The sequence below is a fragment of the Chaetura pelagica genome, unplaced genomic scaffold (genome assembly GCF_000747805.2).
Source record: "Chaetura pelagica isolate M959 unplaced genomic scaffold, ChaPel_1.0 scaffold138, whole genome shotgun sequence".
Lineage (NCBI taxonomy): Eukaryota > Metazoa > Chordata > Aves > Apodiformes > Apodidae > Chaetura > Chaetura pelagica.
This window is the reverse complement of record NW_009954215.1, coordinates 400,101-415,776: the sequence shown is the minus strand read 5'-3', so window position 1 is coordinate 415,776 and position 15,676 is coordinate 400,101. Positions and strand designations below refer to the sequence as shown.

Below are 15,676 nucleotides of genomic sequence, written 5' to 3'. Positions count from 1 at the left end.
TACATGACACACTTAGAAAAACACTAACAGCCACCTAGCAGCAACTACACAGGACTAAACCTGAAGGTACAAGGGCAATGACAGTTACAGCACTCCCATCTGCTTGTGGCTGCTCTATAAACTATTATGCTTACTGATGCACACTTCCAGAGATGATCTTTTTTACTGCTAAAACTTTGGGCATGTTCAGATGAAAAAATTCATTTCCTTCTATATCCAAGGGATTTACCAAAAAGTCAGGTGTTGTTTTTTTTCTAGGTCTCTCATTTCTACTACAAGTTGCATAACCAAGTAACTTCACAGTAAAGTTGTGATGACTCATTTCTGTTTTACTATCAAAGAGCTGATAACAAAACCTAAACACTGAAGGCTAGATTATAAAAGTGTCCCATAAAAATGAAGGAAGCCTTTGCAGTGTTTGACTCCCACAGAAGCAACTAAGTATTTCATTTTGTCCCCTACAGATTCTTATATAACTGCCTGAAATACATATGCATACACAGAAATATTGGAACCTTGACAAGAACATAATACTGCAAGTTGCACAGAGCATTTTACTGCTATCATATCCAACAAACAAAGCTGATAATTCCTACTGCTGCTCTTCCAAACACAATTCCTGTAGCTTACCAGTTTCCAGATACCTAATTTTGTGTTTCAACTTGCCTCTAAAAATAAAAATGTTAAAGTTTAGTAGTTGACTTACTGGGTTTTTCTGTATATCTTGCTCAACTTTAGAAGAAAAGACCGAAAGGTCACCATTAAGTATAACCTCAGCCAATGAGTTCACCAAAGGGGCGTAATGTATAATTAGAAAAACCTATTAAAAGAAGGGTAGAAAGAAATATCAGACGTGTTACAGAACACATATATATCACAGTTTCAGTCACTGAACATACTTCTTTGACCTTATTAAACTGGTATCTTAAGTTTGCATATACAGAACAATAAGAAACACCAACAGCTCATGAAATCTACTTCAAATCACAAAAGACTGTAATTCTCTCCAGGTATTTGGCCTCTCCATTTTACTATACCTAGTTTTAATAATCCTTCATATTCTTCCCTCCTTCGGAAAACCATACATTCTCTCTCCTCATCAGCTTTGAGGTGAAAGTTGTGTGATATTCTAGCAAGAAACAGATAAAAACTGCTCCAGAAAATTGTTTTTTTCTGAGAAACTACACAAACTGATGATGCTGCACAGCACCCACTGACCTTCTTGCATGCCAGCAAGTTTGTGTTGTGCACACAATTACTCTGCTGTGATTCATGTAACAGGCTGAACTGGATTAACAGCAGCTTTTCTGGTTATGAAATTGCAATGAATGATGATCTAGCTTCAAAGCAGCTACATAACACAGGAGTAAGGGCCTTACATTAAAGCACTTACCCAGAAGAGCTTCAGTGCTTGAACATAGTTCTGTTTATACTAACCACTATATTTTGAAGTAAAGCTTTACGAGGTTGGCCTAGCAAACAATAGGCTTCTGGATAGAACCAGCTCAGGTCCAGCTGCAAGAGCCTTTTGTCAGCTTAGAACCTCTCTCTTCACAGGAATATCAAAGCTGGATTCCTAAACAGTGGCTCTAGCTGAAAAATCCCCAAACAATTTCTAAATCAGTAAATCCAAACATTGTTCTCACAATATTTAGATAAACATCTTTCTTTTCCACAGGTTTTTGGATTAAAGTCAGAATCATTCCAGACCTTCAAAAGTGAAGTGATTATGAGCACAGAGTGGTGACCTAAGTAAAACTTTGGTAATTCACAACACACTTCAGAAATACTTGGAACAACTTCACAAATCTAATTCAGAAAGCATAGCTCAGCTATGCACAGGCATGCTTTGGCATAAGTATGTTCTATGTTAATTAAGTGAACAAGAAAGTTTATCATCTACTCAGTGCACATTTCTTCAGATCCCACTCCATCAAACACAGACTCTTATTAATAAGAGGTGGAAAAAGATGCATTTCTGCTGGTTACAGAAAAAGTAGCTTGATTTTCTACATCACATCCCATTCTGATACACAAAATTTGTTCCCAGTTCTTTATAGGTTGGAAAAAAGTTCCATTTTCTTTATTAAAAAACATAAAGAACATAGAAATCTTTAAGTGATACCTAGCCAATACTGCTGCTGAAAGCAAGATGTTAAGAGGCCAGCATGCTGATCCCTTTAGTTACAAGAACCTGTTGCTCCCAAGGTTGTACTTGTGGCAAAGAGCTCCCACCTCACCATAAATTTTTAGGTTGCAATGAAGAAGCATCAAGTTATACTATCCTGAAAATCACATTTTTCAGGAAAGTTTTTCAAAATAAGAAGATGAGGCTACAGGCCAGATCATATTAAAATGACTGTAAAATCACAAAATTTTACTGCAAAATGTAAAATCCTAAGTGCAAAGAAAAAAGTATAAATTCTATGAACACAAGTCAAAATTATTGTCAGAGAAAATAATTTAAGAAAACTACTCTCATAGTAACGCACTGAAGACTACAGGGATAAAATATTATTTTTCTCTAGAATAAAAAAAAAAAATCCACTGTAAACCACTTTTCATTTGAAAATAAGCTCCAGAAAGAAAAGGAAATGGGACTGGAAAGAATATGAAGTAACAAGTACTTAATTATAGACTTAAGGTATAGGCACAATGAAATTAAAATTGTGAGGAAGTTTGAGATTTTGGTGGTGGTGGGTTATTTGGGGTTTGTTTGTGGTTGGGGTTTTTTGTTGTTGTTGTTTGTTTTTTAAACAAAAATAAAAAACAACCCCAAACAAACAACTCAATCAAAACATCCCATGCTTCCTCTGTTTTTCAAAGAGGAAAATTCAAACCTGGAATCTTGCACAGCTTTGGCAGATTCGAAGTGCAACACAGCATCTAGCTAAATTTCACCTGCAAGTTTACTAAATTCTGTCCCAGCACATTGCATGGCTTTATTATGCCTCATTTGTCAGGCAGTGTACACAAACTATGATCACTGAATGCTCTAACCTTCACTATGGGATCCTCAAAAGAATGATCTTAAGTAAACTCAGCAGCTATTTTTCTGACCATAAAAAGACAAATTATCTTGCTTTAAAAAGAAAACAAAACAACAAACTGACTGGGTTAAAACATTATTTGCCAAATTGTCATTAATGGCTTTGCCAAAACAGACAAAAATACAGTCATTGAGAAATGATAACTCTACTGTAAAAGATTCCAAAACAGGACAAAAATACTTACTTGAGAAAGAAGATAGAGAGAAACTTGGAGACTTATTTTCGGACGCTCTCCACCCTATGGGAAAAATGTTATAAGAAATGTTGGTTTATTTACACAAAGTTAAAGCATTTACACAGTTTAGTATTTTATTTAAAACAAACCCTTTAACACTGCATTGTTCCACATTCTGCAAAAAAATATTCAGAAGGCATCATGCTAGTTAACATCCACTTCTTACAAGCTATTTAAAATTAACACTCTCCAAATGCATGTGTCCCTTTACATGCTTAAAACTTTGCTGTTGATTATGGTCTTTCATAGTGTCTTCAGTAACTTAAATTTAACAGATGAGTACCTAAGAAGTATATTGGTTTTCAGTATGCTACTAGTCCTTCAAAAAGGAGCTCTGGTATCATTCTTTGACATCTACTCAAAGAATCAGCTATTCAGAAACGATGAAATATTGCTCACATAATAAAACCACGTTCTTCACAGACAATTTTCTAAATCAGGTAAATCGCATTGGACAAAAATATGTGAAGTATAACTCAAGTACAGGAGTGCTAAATTTAGATACCAGTAGTAATGAAAATGTTTCTAAAAATACACTTATGATACTTGGAAAACCATCACTAAATAAATTCTTCCGTCATCTGAAAAGGTAAGAACACCTTAATTTTATGATTGCAAGTATCTCTAAATTCACACTAACAGGTATCTGCCTGAAAACAGGAGAATAAGCAGATTTTTTAATGTGTGTGAACGGAAAGAGTCAGAATAGCTGAAACTAAAGTAGAAGTCAGGAAAACTGCTTCAATATTATCAATGGCAAAATAAGAAGCTCATTGTTATTCAATGCACATGAATATATTGAATTCATTAACTTGCAAGAAACCTGACCTCTACTTAATGAAGGTGTGTTGAAAGTCACAAAGCCTGGTGTATTTTAAGAACAAACACCACTATGGAAAATTAATAAGAGGGAAGGGGAAAAAACCCAAAACAACCCAAAAATCCTAACAATTAAAATTAATTAATTTTCTTATAAGACAAGTGAATACAGGAACCTGTACAGTTTATTTTATTAAAAATTAGCTTTCCATTAAATGTAAAGGCTATGTTCTAAAAATAAATCAATGATATCAGATTCAAATACAGAATACACCTGCTGAACAAATAATTATGCATACTGAAAGTAACACCTTATAAAACACAATTGTCTGCAGGTATAAGCTTACCTTATCTTGATTTACTAATGAATACACGTAAAGCGGAAGAAAGAGCCTATTAAGGAGGTGATCTGTCAGCACATCATTTAAAAATTCACAATTAATGATAAGGATATCATTAAGGTAATGTAAATGATCAAGATGTTCTGCAACCAGGTCACTCAGTTTGCCCCTATTTCTGTGCCTGAAAAAGAAAGCAGAAAGTCTCCAATACAATCAGTTCTCAAAATCTTAAAAACTTAAGGAAAGAATAAACACGTATCCCTTCCACCAGATCACCTTGTGCAGACTGACTGCCTAAAGAGGATGATTTCAGTAACAAATGCAGCTAGCAGAATGTTCAGGCTTATATGTGCTTTAGGATGCACATACAAGTTTTTTTCCCAAGTTTCCAGAAGCAATGTTTTTTTTTTTTTAAATTATTTCAACTGCAGGTCTTTTCACAAACCAACCACAGAAAATGGTGATATTTGTTTCAAAAAATAAAAGAAGAAATCTATCTTGTGTTTAACTCCTATGTCTTCACTTTAAGAAAGCAAGAAAAAGCTGTTCATTCTAAGGTGAAGGTGGGAAGGCAAACTAAGAATAACCCGAATCAGGAAAATCTGTGTAATACTCCACTATCAATTACTGAAAGGAATTTTAGGTCTGACAGCTCATATGTTAAGTAAAGTCCACTTTTCCAGTTTTCCTTTTTTGCATAGAATCTTTTTAGAAAGCTCTTATACTAAGATGATACACAGAAAAGAAACATTAAAAAAACCCAAAGTTAGTAAGACTGAGAAGCACAAAATACCTTTGTCTTCTGGATATCTACTAAATTGAGCATAAACTAAAACAAAGTTGAAGAAAAAGCATGTTGCCAAACACTAATTTACTTGTACAAGTATTAGCACAGAGAGGGCACACAGCATTAACCACTATTCATTTGCAGAATTACAAAAAAAATGTTGAAAGAATGAAAAGATTTAATCATCTACACAGAAACATATTCAGAAATTAACTTAACTGGACTATTACAATCAAAATAAGGAGAGTATCAATTTCTGGGAAATGCATGTCCATTCAATACCCAGCATCTGTAAAAGCTTACTCTTCATCAGTCTGCACGCAGTTATCCAGTTCTATCACGTGGCTTCCAATAAACCAAACGAGGTTGGAGAAGTAAGGGACAGCAGTTTTATCTCTAATATAATGCAGCATAGGTTGGTTGTCCACTGAAGAGAAATCGTTACAAAGAAGTAAATCAGTTGCCAATTAAAAAAAAGGCAATTTAAAGAAATACAAAGTATCTTTTGAATTTTTATTACATGCTAGCTTTTCATTCAAGAATATACCTGGCATGGTCTTATGCATGAAATGGACATCTAGAAAAGCATCATATCAATTCTTAGTTAGCCTGAATGAGCCTAATATTGATATATGCACATAGGTCTGAAGAGAAACAAATCTGGTGGAATTCAGAAAGGTTTTTTTAGCACATTCTATATTAAAAGGAAGAGGAAAAAAGCATAAGAATAAAGCAGTAATGCTGAAAGTCAAGCTAGTTAGACTTACATGACACTGCATTAAGGAACACAGGAATCATCAGTGAAGGAAGGGCAAAAGAAAGACAACAGTTAACAGGATTAGGAACTGGGATAGCGGCATCCTCTAAAGGGGTTTAAAACGCTAAAGCACAAAGCATCTAAACTAAAAGACACAGAGTAGGTGTTAGATCAGAATATATGCAAAAGTCAGAAAATTATGAAACCTGAACACCTGAACTGTGCTTTTTTTCAAGTCTAACCTTTATATCAGTACAACATGCAATGAAAATTCTAGACAAGCACATTTTTTTAACCATAAAACATTTAGTTACATAAATATATAACCAATAGGATACGAAGCCTGTGCTTTGCTCTTTTCATGAGCTCATATTTGGCTTTACAGCTCCTTAAAGTAGAGAACAAGTATCAAGTGACAATTTCTCAACACACAAAAAAGAAAACCATTTTGTCCCTTGCAGTCAACACTATAAAGAACTTAAGTGCTATGAAGCCTATCCAGTTATTTGCAAAGCCAATTGTTCATTGTTTAAAAACAAATAATCTTATATTATCCTGTGATGAAGACTGTAATCAAATCACTATTTGATAGAAAGTTGGGCAAACTAAAAATGTAATTTAATTTAAAATTGATTGAATAAGAAGCCCTGCATGTACATATTACATAATAGGCACTACCTCACAGTACACTGATTGCAGAGGTAGAAGTTCTGAATACACACCCGTTTTTCCACAGAGATCACCCATATTCTCAGTCTGTTAGAGATTTTACAGACCCCAAGAAAAATTTAGGGGGAAGTGACTTTTGTATGTTGTCTAGTCAAAAACAATTTTCAAAAGTAGCATTAACTTCAAAAGTTCAACCACATTGCTAAGGGTGTTGTCAAGTTTTGAACATCTCAAAACACAGAGATTCCTCAGTTTCTCTGGAAAACCTGCTGCAGGGCGTAACCATGCTCAGTGAGAAGTTTTATTTACTTATGTCTCACTGGTAGGCGAAGTACAGGAATTTGTGACTGCAGCCTCCCTGCCTTCATTGGGCACCTCTGGGAATGGTCTAGCTCTTCTTTAGCCTGGAGTGACTGCTGCCTCTAGGAGCTCTACAAGCACATTCTAATGCACTTCAGATCCAAAGCCATGTAGGAAAAAAAGTTACAGCCTCATACATTACAAAGCTCAAGATTTTTAGTAAAAAAATACTTGATATTCTTAAAGTACTTTGGTTTTGGAGTTATTCTTTTTGGTTTTTAAAGAGAGTCACATTCTGATCTCTGTAGGAAGGGAAGCTGAAGTCCATTGTGTGTTTTTGATACTCTTCTGTAGTTCGTTTTTAAACCAGTTTCATTGTGAGGAAACTCTACTCATTACAAGTACATACTGTAGGTTTGGGATTCCATTTCATAAAAACCAAAATGTGCACCTGAAGCATGTCAACATGCCAAGCTTTTCAATTTCTTAGACAGATAATCCGCAAATAATGTAAATAACCAAAAATTAAGCTACAAAATGAATCAAGCATTTTGTACACATGCCTCTTTTATATATGTATAAAAAGCATACCTTTGTAGACATTTAAAGTTATAGTCCTAACAGCAATCCTGACCATGCTTTCTGGGTGGTTAAAAAATTTAATAGCTTCAGTGTACAAAGCGAAATCATTAGTGTGCTGGAACAAGAGGAAAGAAAGTATTCATGAATTAACCAAAACATGTACTGAATATTTGTTGGAATTCTGTATGTGAACTGTTTTCCCTGTGCCACTCTGGTATTTTTACGTCCTACTTATGTAAGGGAAATGATTTTACAGTGCAGAGTCAGCTGCATTTGTAGCTCTGCATTAAAACGAACTGCAAATGTTGACTCTGCACATATTCAAGGCTTTAACGCCCCCGTCTGGAGAAAAGCGGAATGGAGCAAGGAATAATCCGTTTCAACTTTGGCCTTTTGGCCAACTCGGACTTTGACTAAGCCTCTTAGAACGAAGTGGTGCAACAGAAAAGATTCTGTTTATAACGGCACAAGAAAACAAGCCATAAACAAGTTGAATTATCAGGGAAGAAGACTTCAGAACTACCAAAACAGTCCAATATAAGACTGACTTTCAGATTTTGATTTTATTATAGTTGTATGAGGACAAATCATACTTTTGCAGAGATCTCCACAACCAAATTTTCAATCACTGATATTACTGTATAAAAATAAATGCAGGACAAACTAAGACAAGAGATTAAACAGACAACGTGCCACATTGGCATATATTTCCAATTTAAATTATTTTCCTTTTGCTTCACTTACCTCATTATAAAAGAAATGTACAGTATGATTATTGAGTTTCAAGGAAAGAGTCTTCAAAAATGATATGTAATATGCCATGATCTCCTCATCAGAAAAGTCAAACTTGTGAACAATAATAGAATTTACATAGTTATTGGAGAGCAGGTAGTCTGAAAAATAAGAGACATTTCACAGGTTAACAGAAAGAAATAAACCATTATGTTAACCAGCTGTATTTCAAGTGCCAGCTGGCAACAAGCTACCTGATGCTTTCCCAATTTTTACACAAACAACTCAAGTGATGGCTTCAAGGGATTATATAAGGCAATTGTTTCCCACAAAAGTCTTTGCTCCCAAGAGCAAGACAACTGAGAATACACTTCACTCTCCTCAATTTATATAGGCTTTGCTGCTATTAACACTTAAAACAACTCTTTTCCTCCCAATGTCATATCTCAAAGACTTGTATAGGATTTTTCAAGATAGTTGTGGAGTACATTAAACTATTAATCCTCTGTCCTCTTTATATGTTTCTGAAACCTCAGAAACAAATACAAGTGGCTGAATGCCAGTCCTAATGATGTCAGAAAAACTCCAGTACAAAATTATACAAGAGTTCCACTTCAATCTGAAGCAGCAAGGTGAACATTTCAGCCCACAACTACAGAACCCCTTGAAATGTGCTAAAGAACTGTTTCAGCAGTACAAACAAGTACTATTGTACTACTGAAAATTTACACTAAAAGGTATTTTGGAGTCAAACTACACTGTATTTTCAGTAGCGTTCAATTAAAACGACTCAGGAATTAATAGTTTTCTTCTGTGAAGGGACACGAGGGCCTTCTGAGAGGGAATTCAATCAAATCTTGATCTCTTAATCCTAAACAGTTTAGAAGTGTGTCCTTACACAGTGATGTTTCATGACTGATGTTCTCAAAAAGGATGTTCAGAGTCTGCAGGAGCTGTACACATACGTAACGACCTGACTTCTGACGCAAGATGTTCAAGAAGAAGACAAACATATTCTTCTCCAAGAAAAAGCTGAAATAAAATAGAGGTGTTACTAAGTCACTTGTCTTTAACAGGAACATAATTTTACTAGGGTCAGATACGATTCTAGGCAAGTTTGCCAAATTATCTGGTCTACATTTATGAAGAATTATTTTGCAAAGTTTTACCAGTGTAACAGAAGAATATACCAACCACTCCCTGAACACCACCAAACACTTTAGCTTTACTTATCTGTAACACAAACCACCTTTATAAAAGAACAAGTGTCTTGAAGCAGCCAAAGAACATCAGTACAGTCAGATTTGTTCTGAAGTTTATTTTTCTATCATGGTATTTTATGAGGATTAAAATAACATCTGAACAATACCCCTAAATATCATGGCTAGAATGTTATCTATTACTACTATCTTATATAAATTGAACAAGTTAAAGTCATAAGATATTAATAGATGTATTTAATAAATCCAGGCAATAAAATAGGTTAGATTTTGTATTCATATTAAAGATCTGACAGTCAAACAACAGCAGTATATGAAAGAGGGTCTGGACTTGGAAAACTTTTTTGTTAACTCTTTGTTTCTTTGTATAATAAGAATATGATCCTTTGGATAATAAGAATATGAACCTGCTTATCCACCTACTACAGGACACAGCTTTCTAGCTACAGTCAGGAAATGCAGCTCTGGAAGAGTTAGCCTTTTGGACTAGATCTCAAATAATTATTCAAAGAAAAAACAGACAAACAACAAAACAAAGAGTCAAAATTTCTTAGAAGTACTTACTCAAATACTGAGCTGTCATTCTGATCCCCCCATATCAGGATCTCTGTTATAGAACGAATAGTCTCTACCAGCAGATTACGGTTGTGATCTGTTACTGTTGTATTTTTAGTCAAAACATGATACATGTACCTAAAAGAGAAAAATAATTACAATTAATATGGTATCCTGCCACTTTCACATGCATCATGTTTGTCTTGGTCACTGTAACTTAACGTAGACAGACATACACACACTATTTTACTGTCACTGTAAAATGTAAGAATCCTAACATTTCCTTTTAATATTGATGGAGAGAGAAAAGTAACTGTTAAAAAGAATGTGAGAAATGAAACAAATCCATAACTAGCCAGATGAGTTATGAATGCTTACGCATATGTTAACATAGAACCAGAAGTGGTGCTTCTTACACTAGTGAATTTCTTTCAAAGTATGTTTAAGTCAAAGGAGTGGTGAGCAACAAAAAGGTGAAAGAAGCAGGCAAGCATGCAGTAGCTGAGATGGAAAAATCTAATTCTAGAAAGGGGCACATGCAGAACTACAGAGAAAAGTTAAATCCCTTCTCTTCTCACATCAATTGGATGGTTAATAACCAGGACTGTCAAGCCTAATCATTCATCTTGGCAAAGCTTACTCATCAGGTCTATGACCCTTCAAGCATAGAAATACTGATTGGGAAGGTGGCAAATTACAGCTTTACCATCTCAAAGGGCAAGAGTTTAAGGCTGTCTAGTGAAGTTTAAAAAAAATGTATGTTTATATTACACGGGTGACAGGAAGCTAATTAAAATCTGAAAGGTTTGTATTGAAATCACATTTAAAAAAATAGTATTTCCATCAATTTTATCTACACCAAGAAACTGAATCACTGCACTGGGCAAACATGCAGCTGGAGGCTAAACTGCCAGTTAACTGAACACACGTATCAGGCTGTTCCAGATATTTCTCAGACAGGAAGACAAAACAAGCTATTACCCAGTTGCAGAACCTTTTTCACACTTGAGTTCAGTAAAAAAAAGTTTACTTAAAATCTGCAAAATTTGCTTTGGGGAAATCTTCAACCATTGAGCTGCCACTTAGTAGGTCAGAGCTTCACAGGATTTGTTGCAAGACACAGTCTGTCCTCACAAGCCATGAAGGAAGCAGAAGCTATTTCAGAGAAGTTTATTTTGCTATTATGGTAAAATGCTGTATGTTGGCTGATCTTGATACTGCTTAATAATCAAATAATGATTGTACTGTGTTGAGTACTACACAAGGACACTGAGAGGTAAACAACTGTCAGAAGTCACAGTTAAAATGAACTTGATGTACTGCATGCTCCCTTCTCCTTCCCCCAGAATTAGCAATATGATAAAGCCTACATCACATTAAGGTGATGTACCCTACCAGACAGTAGAGGAAAGAAGGAGGAAAAGATTGGCTTCTCATACTCTTTCTCTTCAGTAAAAAATTTTCTCTCCTTTACCAGTTTTTTCCCTCCTAAATCAATATTAATTTTCCAAAACCAGAATAGAAATTGCTCAGATTGAAATCATTCTATGGAAAAGTTGATATCTAGTTATCTCCTACAGTCAAGCAAAGTCTGCTTGAAAGAGTCCAGCGCAGAGCTACAAAGATGATTAAGGGAGTGGAACATCTCCCTTATGAGGAGAGGCTGAGGGAGCTGGGTCTCTTTAGCTTGGAGAAAAGGAGACTGAGGGGTGACCTCATCAATGTTTTCAAATATGTAAGGGGTGAGTGTCAGGGAGATGGAGTTAGGCTTTTCTCAGTGATGACCAGTGATAGGACAAGGGGTAATGGGTGCAAATTGGAGCATAGGAGGATCAAGGTGAATATCCGAAAAAATTTTTTTACTGTGAGAGTGACAGAGTCCTGGAACAGGCTGCCCAGAGAGGTTGTGGAGTCTCCTTCACTGGAGACATTCAAAACCCACCTGGATGAGTTCCTGTGTGATGTGCTCTAGGTGACCCTGCTCTGGCAGGGGGGTTGGACTAGATGATCTTTCGAGGTCCCTTCCAAACCCTAAGATTCTATGATTCTATGAAACCATGCACGTACTTTGTTTTTCTTAAAATATTTGCAACATACCATATCATAACAATATGAAGTCTTACACAAACCCAGTATTTTTATATTTACATAAATCCTGAATGCCTGCCTTTAAATGCTGATTACAAACGGTTGAGTTTGTGCTCTAAATGCTAAAAGCTCAAAGAGGAGGTTTTTGTCAACTCTATCTCTGTGTATTTGAAAACTGGCTTCAAACAAACAAAAACCTAATGAAAACCCACCATACAGGAAGTGTCAAGGCACCCAGTATCATCAAAATTGGTGGGAGATTTTGTCAGCAACTTAAGAGGACAAACAAAATACTGAACATTTTTCTGGTAAGAAACTGTGCTCAAAGGGATAATATAACTCATTAATACAGTGTGTGTATTAATTACTTTCCTACTTACAAAAATGCACTAAAATAGGTAAGAGTTTAGGAAGTCAAGCACTGAAATCTAAAAACCTCCATATGAATAACCATAACATGTTTGCTTCTTCATGCTGCCTGTAACTATGTAATTAAATATGTTCTCATAGAGGAAATTATGTACAGTACAGACAACCCTTCAGGAAATGAATCAGCTGAGAAACAAGTCTTCATACATGTTTGTGGACGCTGCATCTGACCAAGTCATGAGAAATGCTCAGCACTCAATTCTAATGGTACAAAATCTCTTGTGCCATCAGTATCCACTTAAAATACCAAGTGTAGAGGCAACAATGGGAAACATACCTGAAGGTAACAAACAAGGCTATATAAAATACCTCTTAGAAAAAGTAGGAAAAAAATTACATCTAGAAGCAAAGATACTAAGCTAAGTTCCAGAGCCTTTCACTTCACCAATAACATCAAGGTTATTATCAGATTAACTCTTCAGAAATGGTTCAGATACATCACTTATAAACTGGGGAAAATGACAAAAATCATCTTCATCCATTCCAATGCAAAGTCAAAGTTTGTAGACAGATGAGGAAAGAAGATAGTTACACTCTCAAGGAGACCTGACCATTCATCTTCTGAGGTTATACTATCCTCAACTGGGCAATATGCAAGACTTTGTGGTACTTTAACCATAGGTCACAGCTCCTGAGGAGCTGCAGAAGGTGAGTACAGCGAGTATCACAGTCAGTGGCTGGAGAGAGCTGCAAAAAATCCTGACTTACACAAGAACGCCGGGCTTACGTGCTAAGGAGGTCACAAGAGAAAGAGAAGAACATACAGCTTGTGAGAAGGCACTAGCTTCAAGTTTGTGTAGCAAAATGACTGTTGCCTAAACCAGCCTTCATCTATTTGCTTTTAGAACTGGAAGTATATAATAAAGCAGAAAGTATATAAGAAGTGAGGAGAAAAGGGCCTTGTTTCAAAATAATGGATGCCACCTTTAGGAAGTGGATTCTGGCCTTTTTGAGGTGCAATTTTACGTAATCACTTTCACAAGCAATCCCTAACATTGTTCCTGGTTCCAGAATATTTAGGTTTTCTCCAATGATGAAGTTATTGGTATTCCCTTGATACTAAGCAAAGGGCATGAAAACGTCAATTCTCCGAAAAAAAATAAAAATAGTTAGAACCCCCAGGAAGTTGACAGTACCATTCCATAGTCTCCCCAGCCCACAATTTAGCAAGGTACTAGAAAGCTGGATTACACTCTGTTTTCACTAGTGTGAAAAGACAGTATCAAAACAGTTGGTACAACAGCCTCACAAATTTCTCAGGGTGTTTGCAGAAAGACTCAGTAATAAAATTTGAAAAGCAAACCTCAAACTGCATTAAAGCTGAAGGGAAAGGAAGTTCCAGATCCAGCATTGAGAAAGCAGTAACTCTCTCAGCATTGCTAAACAGATGTTATCATTTACAGTTTGGACTAAACTTCACATTATGCATGTTAAGAAATAAAAATATTCCCCGGGGTTAATTTCTCTCTCGTAACATAGCATAATATACCTTTTATAGGCCAAGCTAACCTGTCATAGCAAGGTTGGTGCATTCTACTCAATTCATCACATGCAACATGTGAAGAAACAAACACTTAAAATATACATAGTCTAAACAGATCAAAGGTCTTGGCTGTCCTTTACATACTGCCATTTTAAATTTCGTAATTAAAGAAATCACATGCAAAAAAGCAAACAAAACAAAGTTAATATTTTAGTAGAGAACTATATACTTCAAAATTCTCAGATAAGAAGTCAAGCACAAGCCACATTTATAGCCTGGTTCCCTTTTGCTGCAAATGAAATAGGGTATCACTTTTCCTACCCTCCATGGCCCCGAGAGAACATATAATCACATTTTTCTTGCCTCAAAGATTCTAACATCCTGAAGTCTCCCTCTCACCAGCCTATGTTTTCTAAACTTAAACTCAGTTTCTTCAATTTTAATAATGGGTTAGCATTCTTGCTCTGTCTTTAAGTGCAATATCAAAACCAGACAGACTTAAAGCTCCACTAGCACTGAGCCCTATGACTACCCCTTGCATGCTAAATACAACATTCCTATGTTTTATCTGAGGATGACTTCCCCCCTCCTTCCTGCAGTGCCAGATCATGTTGACTTACTAGACTGACCTACCATGCTTTCAGAATTACTTTCTGCAGTGCTACTGCCTCATCAGTTCTGTATTTACAGGCTTGATTTCCCTGTCTTTGGTAAAAAGTAATGCATTTCAATTAGTCTTGCTGGCTTTGAACATTTTCCCAGCTTAGAGACAAAGATCAGAATCCCTAAATCACCTTGATAAGGTAATTGCAAGATCCAAATCCTGTATAAGAGCATTCTACTCATTAGTGTCAGCCCCCATTCATGTCTTCCCTGTAATTTGACTGACTAATCATTGAAAACTACCAGCCACTTACTTCTCAATGAGCTATGTATTCAGTGATTTCAGTTACAAAATGCCTCCCTTCTTAATGACCCCCTTTTCTTGTTCAGTAGAAAGAAAAGCTAAAACAGTGGGTCCCATTTTTCTCGCAATAGCAGAACCCTTAAAATGGAACAGAGAATTTAAAACAGTTTCGTCCCTTGCCATCCTTTCAACTCTCCGGTGGCAGAGCCACAACAAATCTATTCCACCTCCTGCATTCAGCAGTAACACAAGGATGTCAGACTCTGGAGAGCAACGCTGAAATTCTCAAGCTCAAGGGCTTTACTTCTGCGTCAGCTGCTGCGCCCTCTAACCAGGGTATATCCCCTGGACCTTCAAAACCACCGTCCTGGCCACCGTGAGTCACCGCCGGGTGCCGAGATCCACGCACACCTCACAAGGTCTCTATTGTTTACAGGCTGGGACCAGGCTCCTCGCTTCCCCGTCTTAGCCACTACCAGGAAACAAAGTTCTCCCTCGAGAGGAAAGCGAAATTTCTTGTATTCATCACTTCTTACACCCTACTCCACCGAAGGAGTCTGTGGCATAATTAAAAACCAAGCAAACACGTATCGCAGCCGAGAGCGCGACATGACATCACGCCCCGCGTCCTGCCCTCGGTGAGCGGGGCACCAGCCCGCCCCGCACAGGGGACCCGCTCCGGCAGCTTCGGGCCGGGAAGAGCCGCGCGGAACCGGCGGCAG

At 36.5% G+C, this 15,676-nt stretch overlaps 1 protein-coding gene across 1 annotated transcript in view; it reads right to left on the bottom strand.

The window, feature by feature from the left end:
- CLEC16A (C-type lectin domain family 16, member A) overlaps positions 1 to 10,181 on the bottom strand; it is a 51,114-nt gene extending 40,933 nt beyond the window's left edge. The window contains exons 1-9 of the mRNA XM_010003285.1: positions 10,057 to 10,181; positions 9,171 to 9,304; positions 8,285 to 8,433; positions 7,550 to 7,655; positions 6,000 to 6,005; positions 5,536 to 5,659; positions 4,452 to 4,626; positions 3,235 to 3,288; positions 707 to 820 (exon numbers count right to left, since the gene is read on the bottom strand). Of these exons, the coding sequence (XP_010001587.1) occupies positions 707 to 820; positions 3,235 to 3,288; positions 4,452 to 4,626; positions 5,536 to 5,659; positions 6,000 to 6,005; positions 7,550 to 7,655; positions 8,285 to 8,433; positions 9,171 to 9,304; positions 10,057 to 10,181 (987 nt within the window). The remainder of the gene's footprint in view (positions 1 to 706; positions 821 to 3,234; positions 3,289 to 4,451; positions 4,627 to 5,535; positions 5,660 to 5,999; positions 6,006 to 7,549; positions 7,656 to 8,284; positions 8,434 to 9,170; positions 9,305 to 10,056) is intronic.
- Positions 10,182 to 15,676: the final 5,495 nt, after the last annotated feature.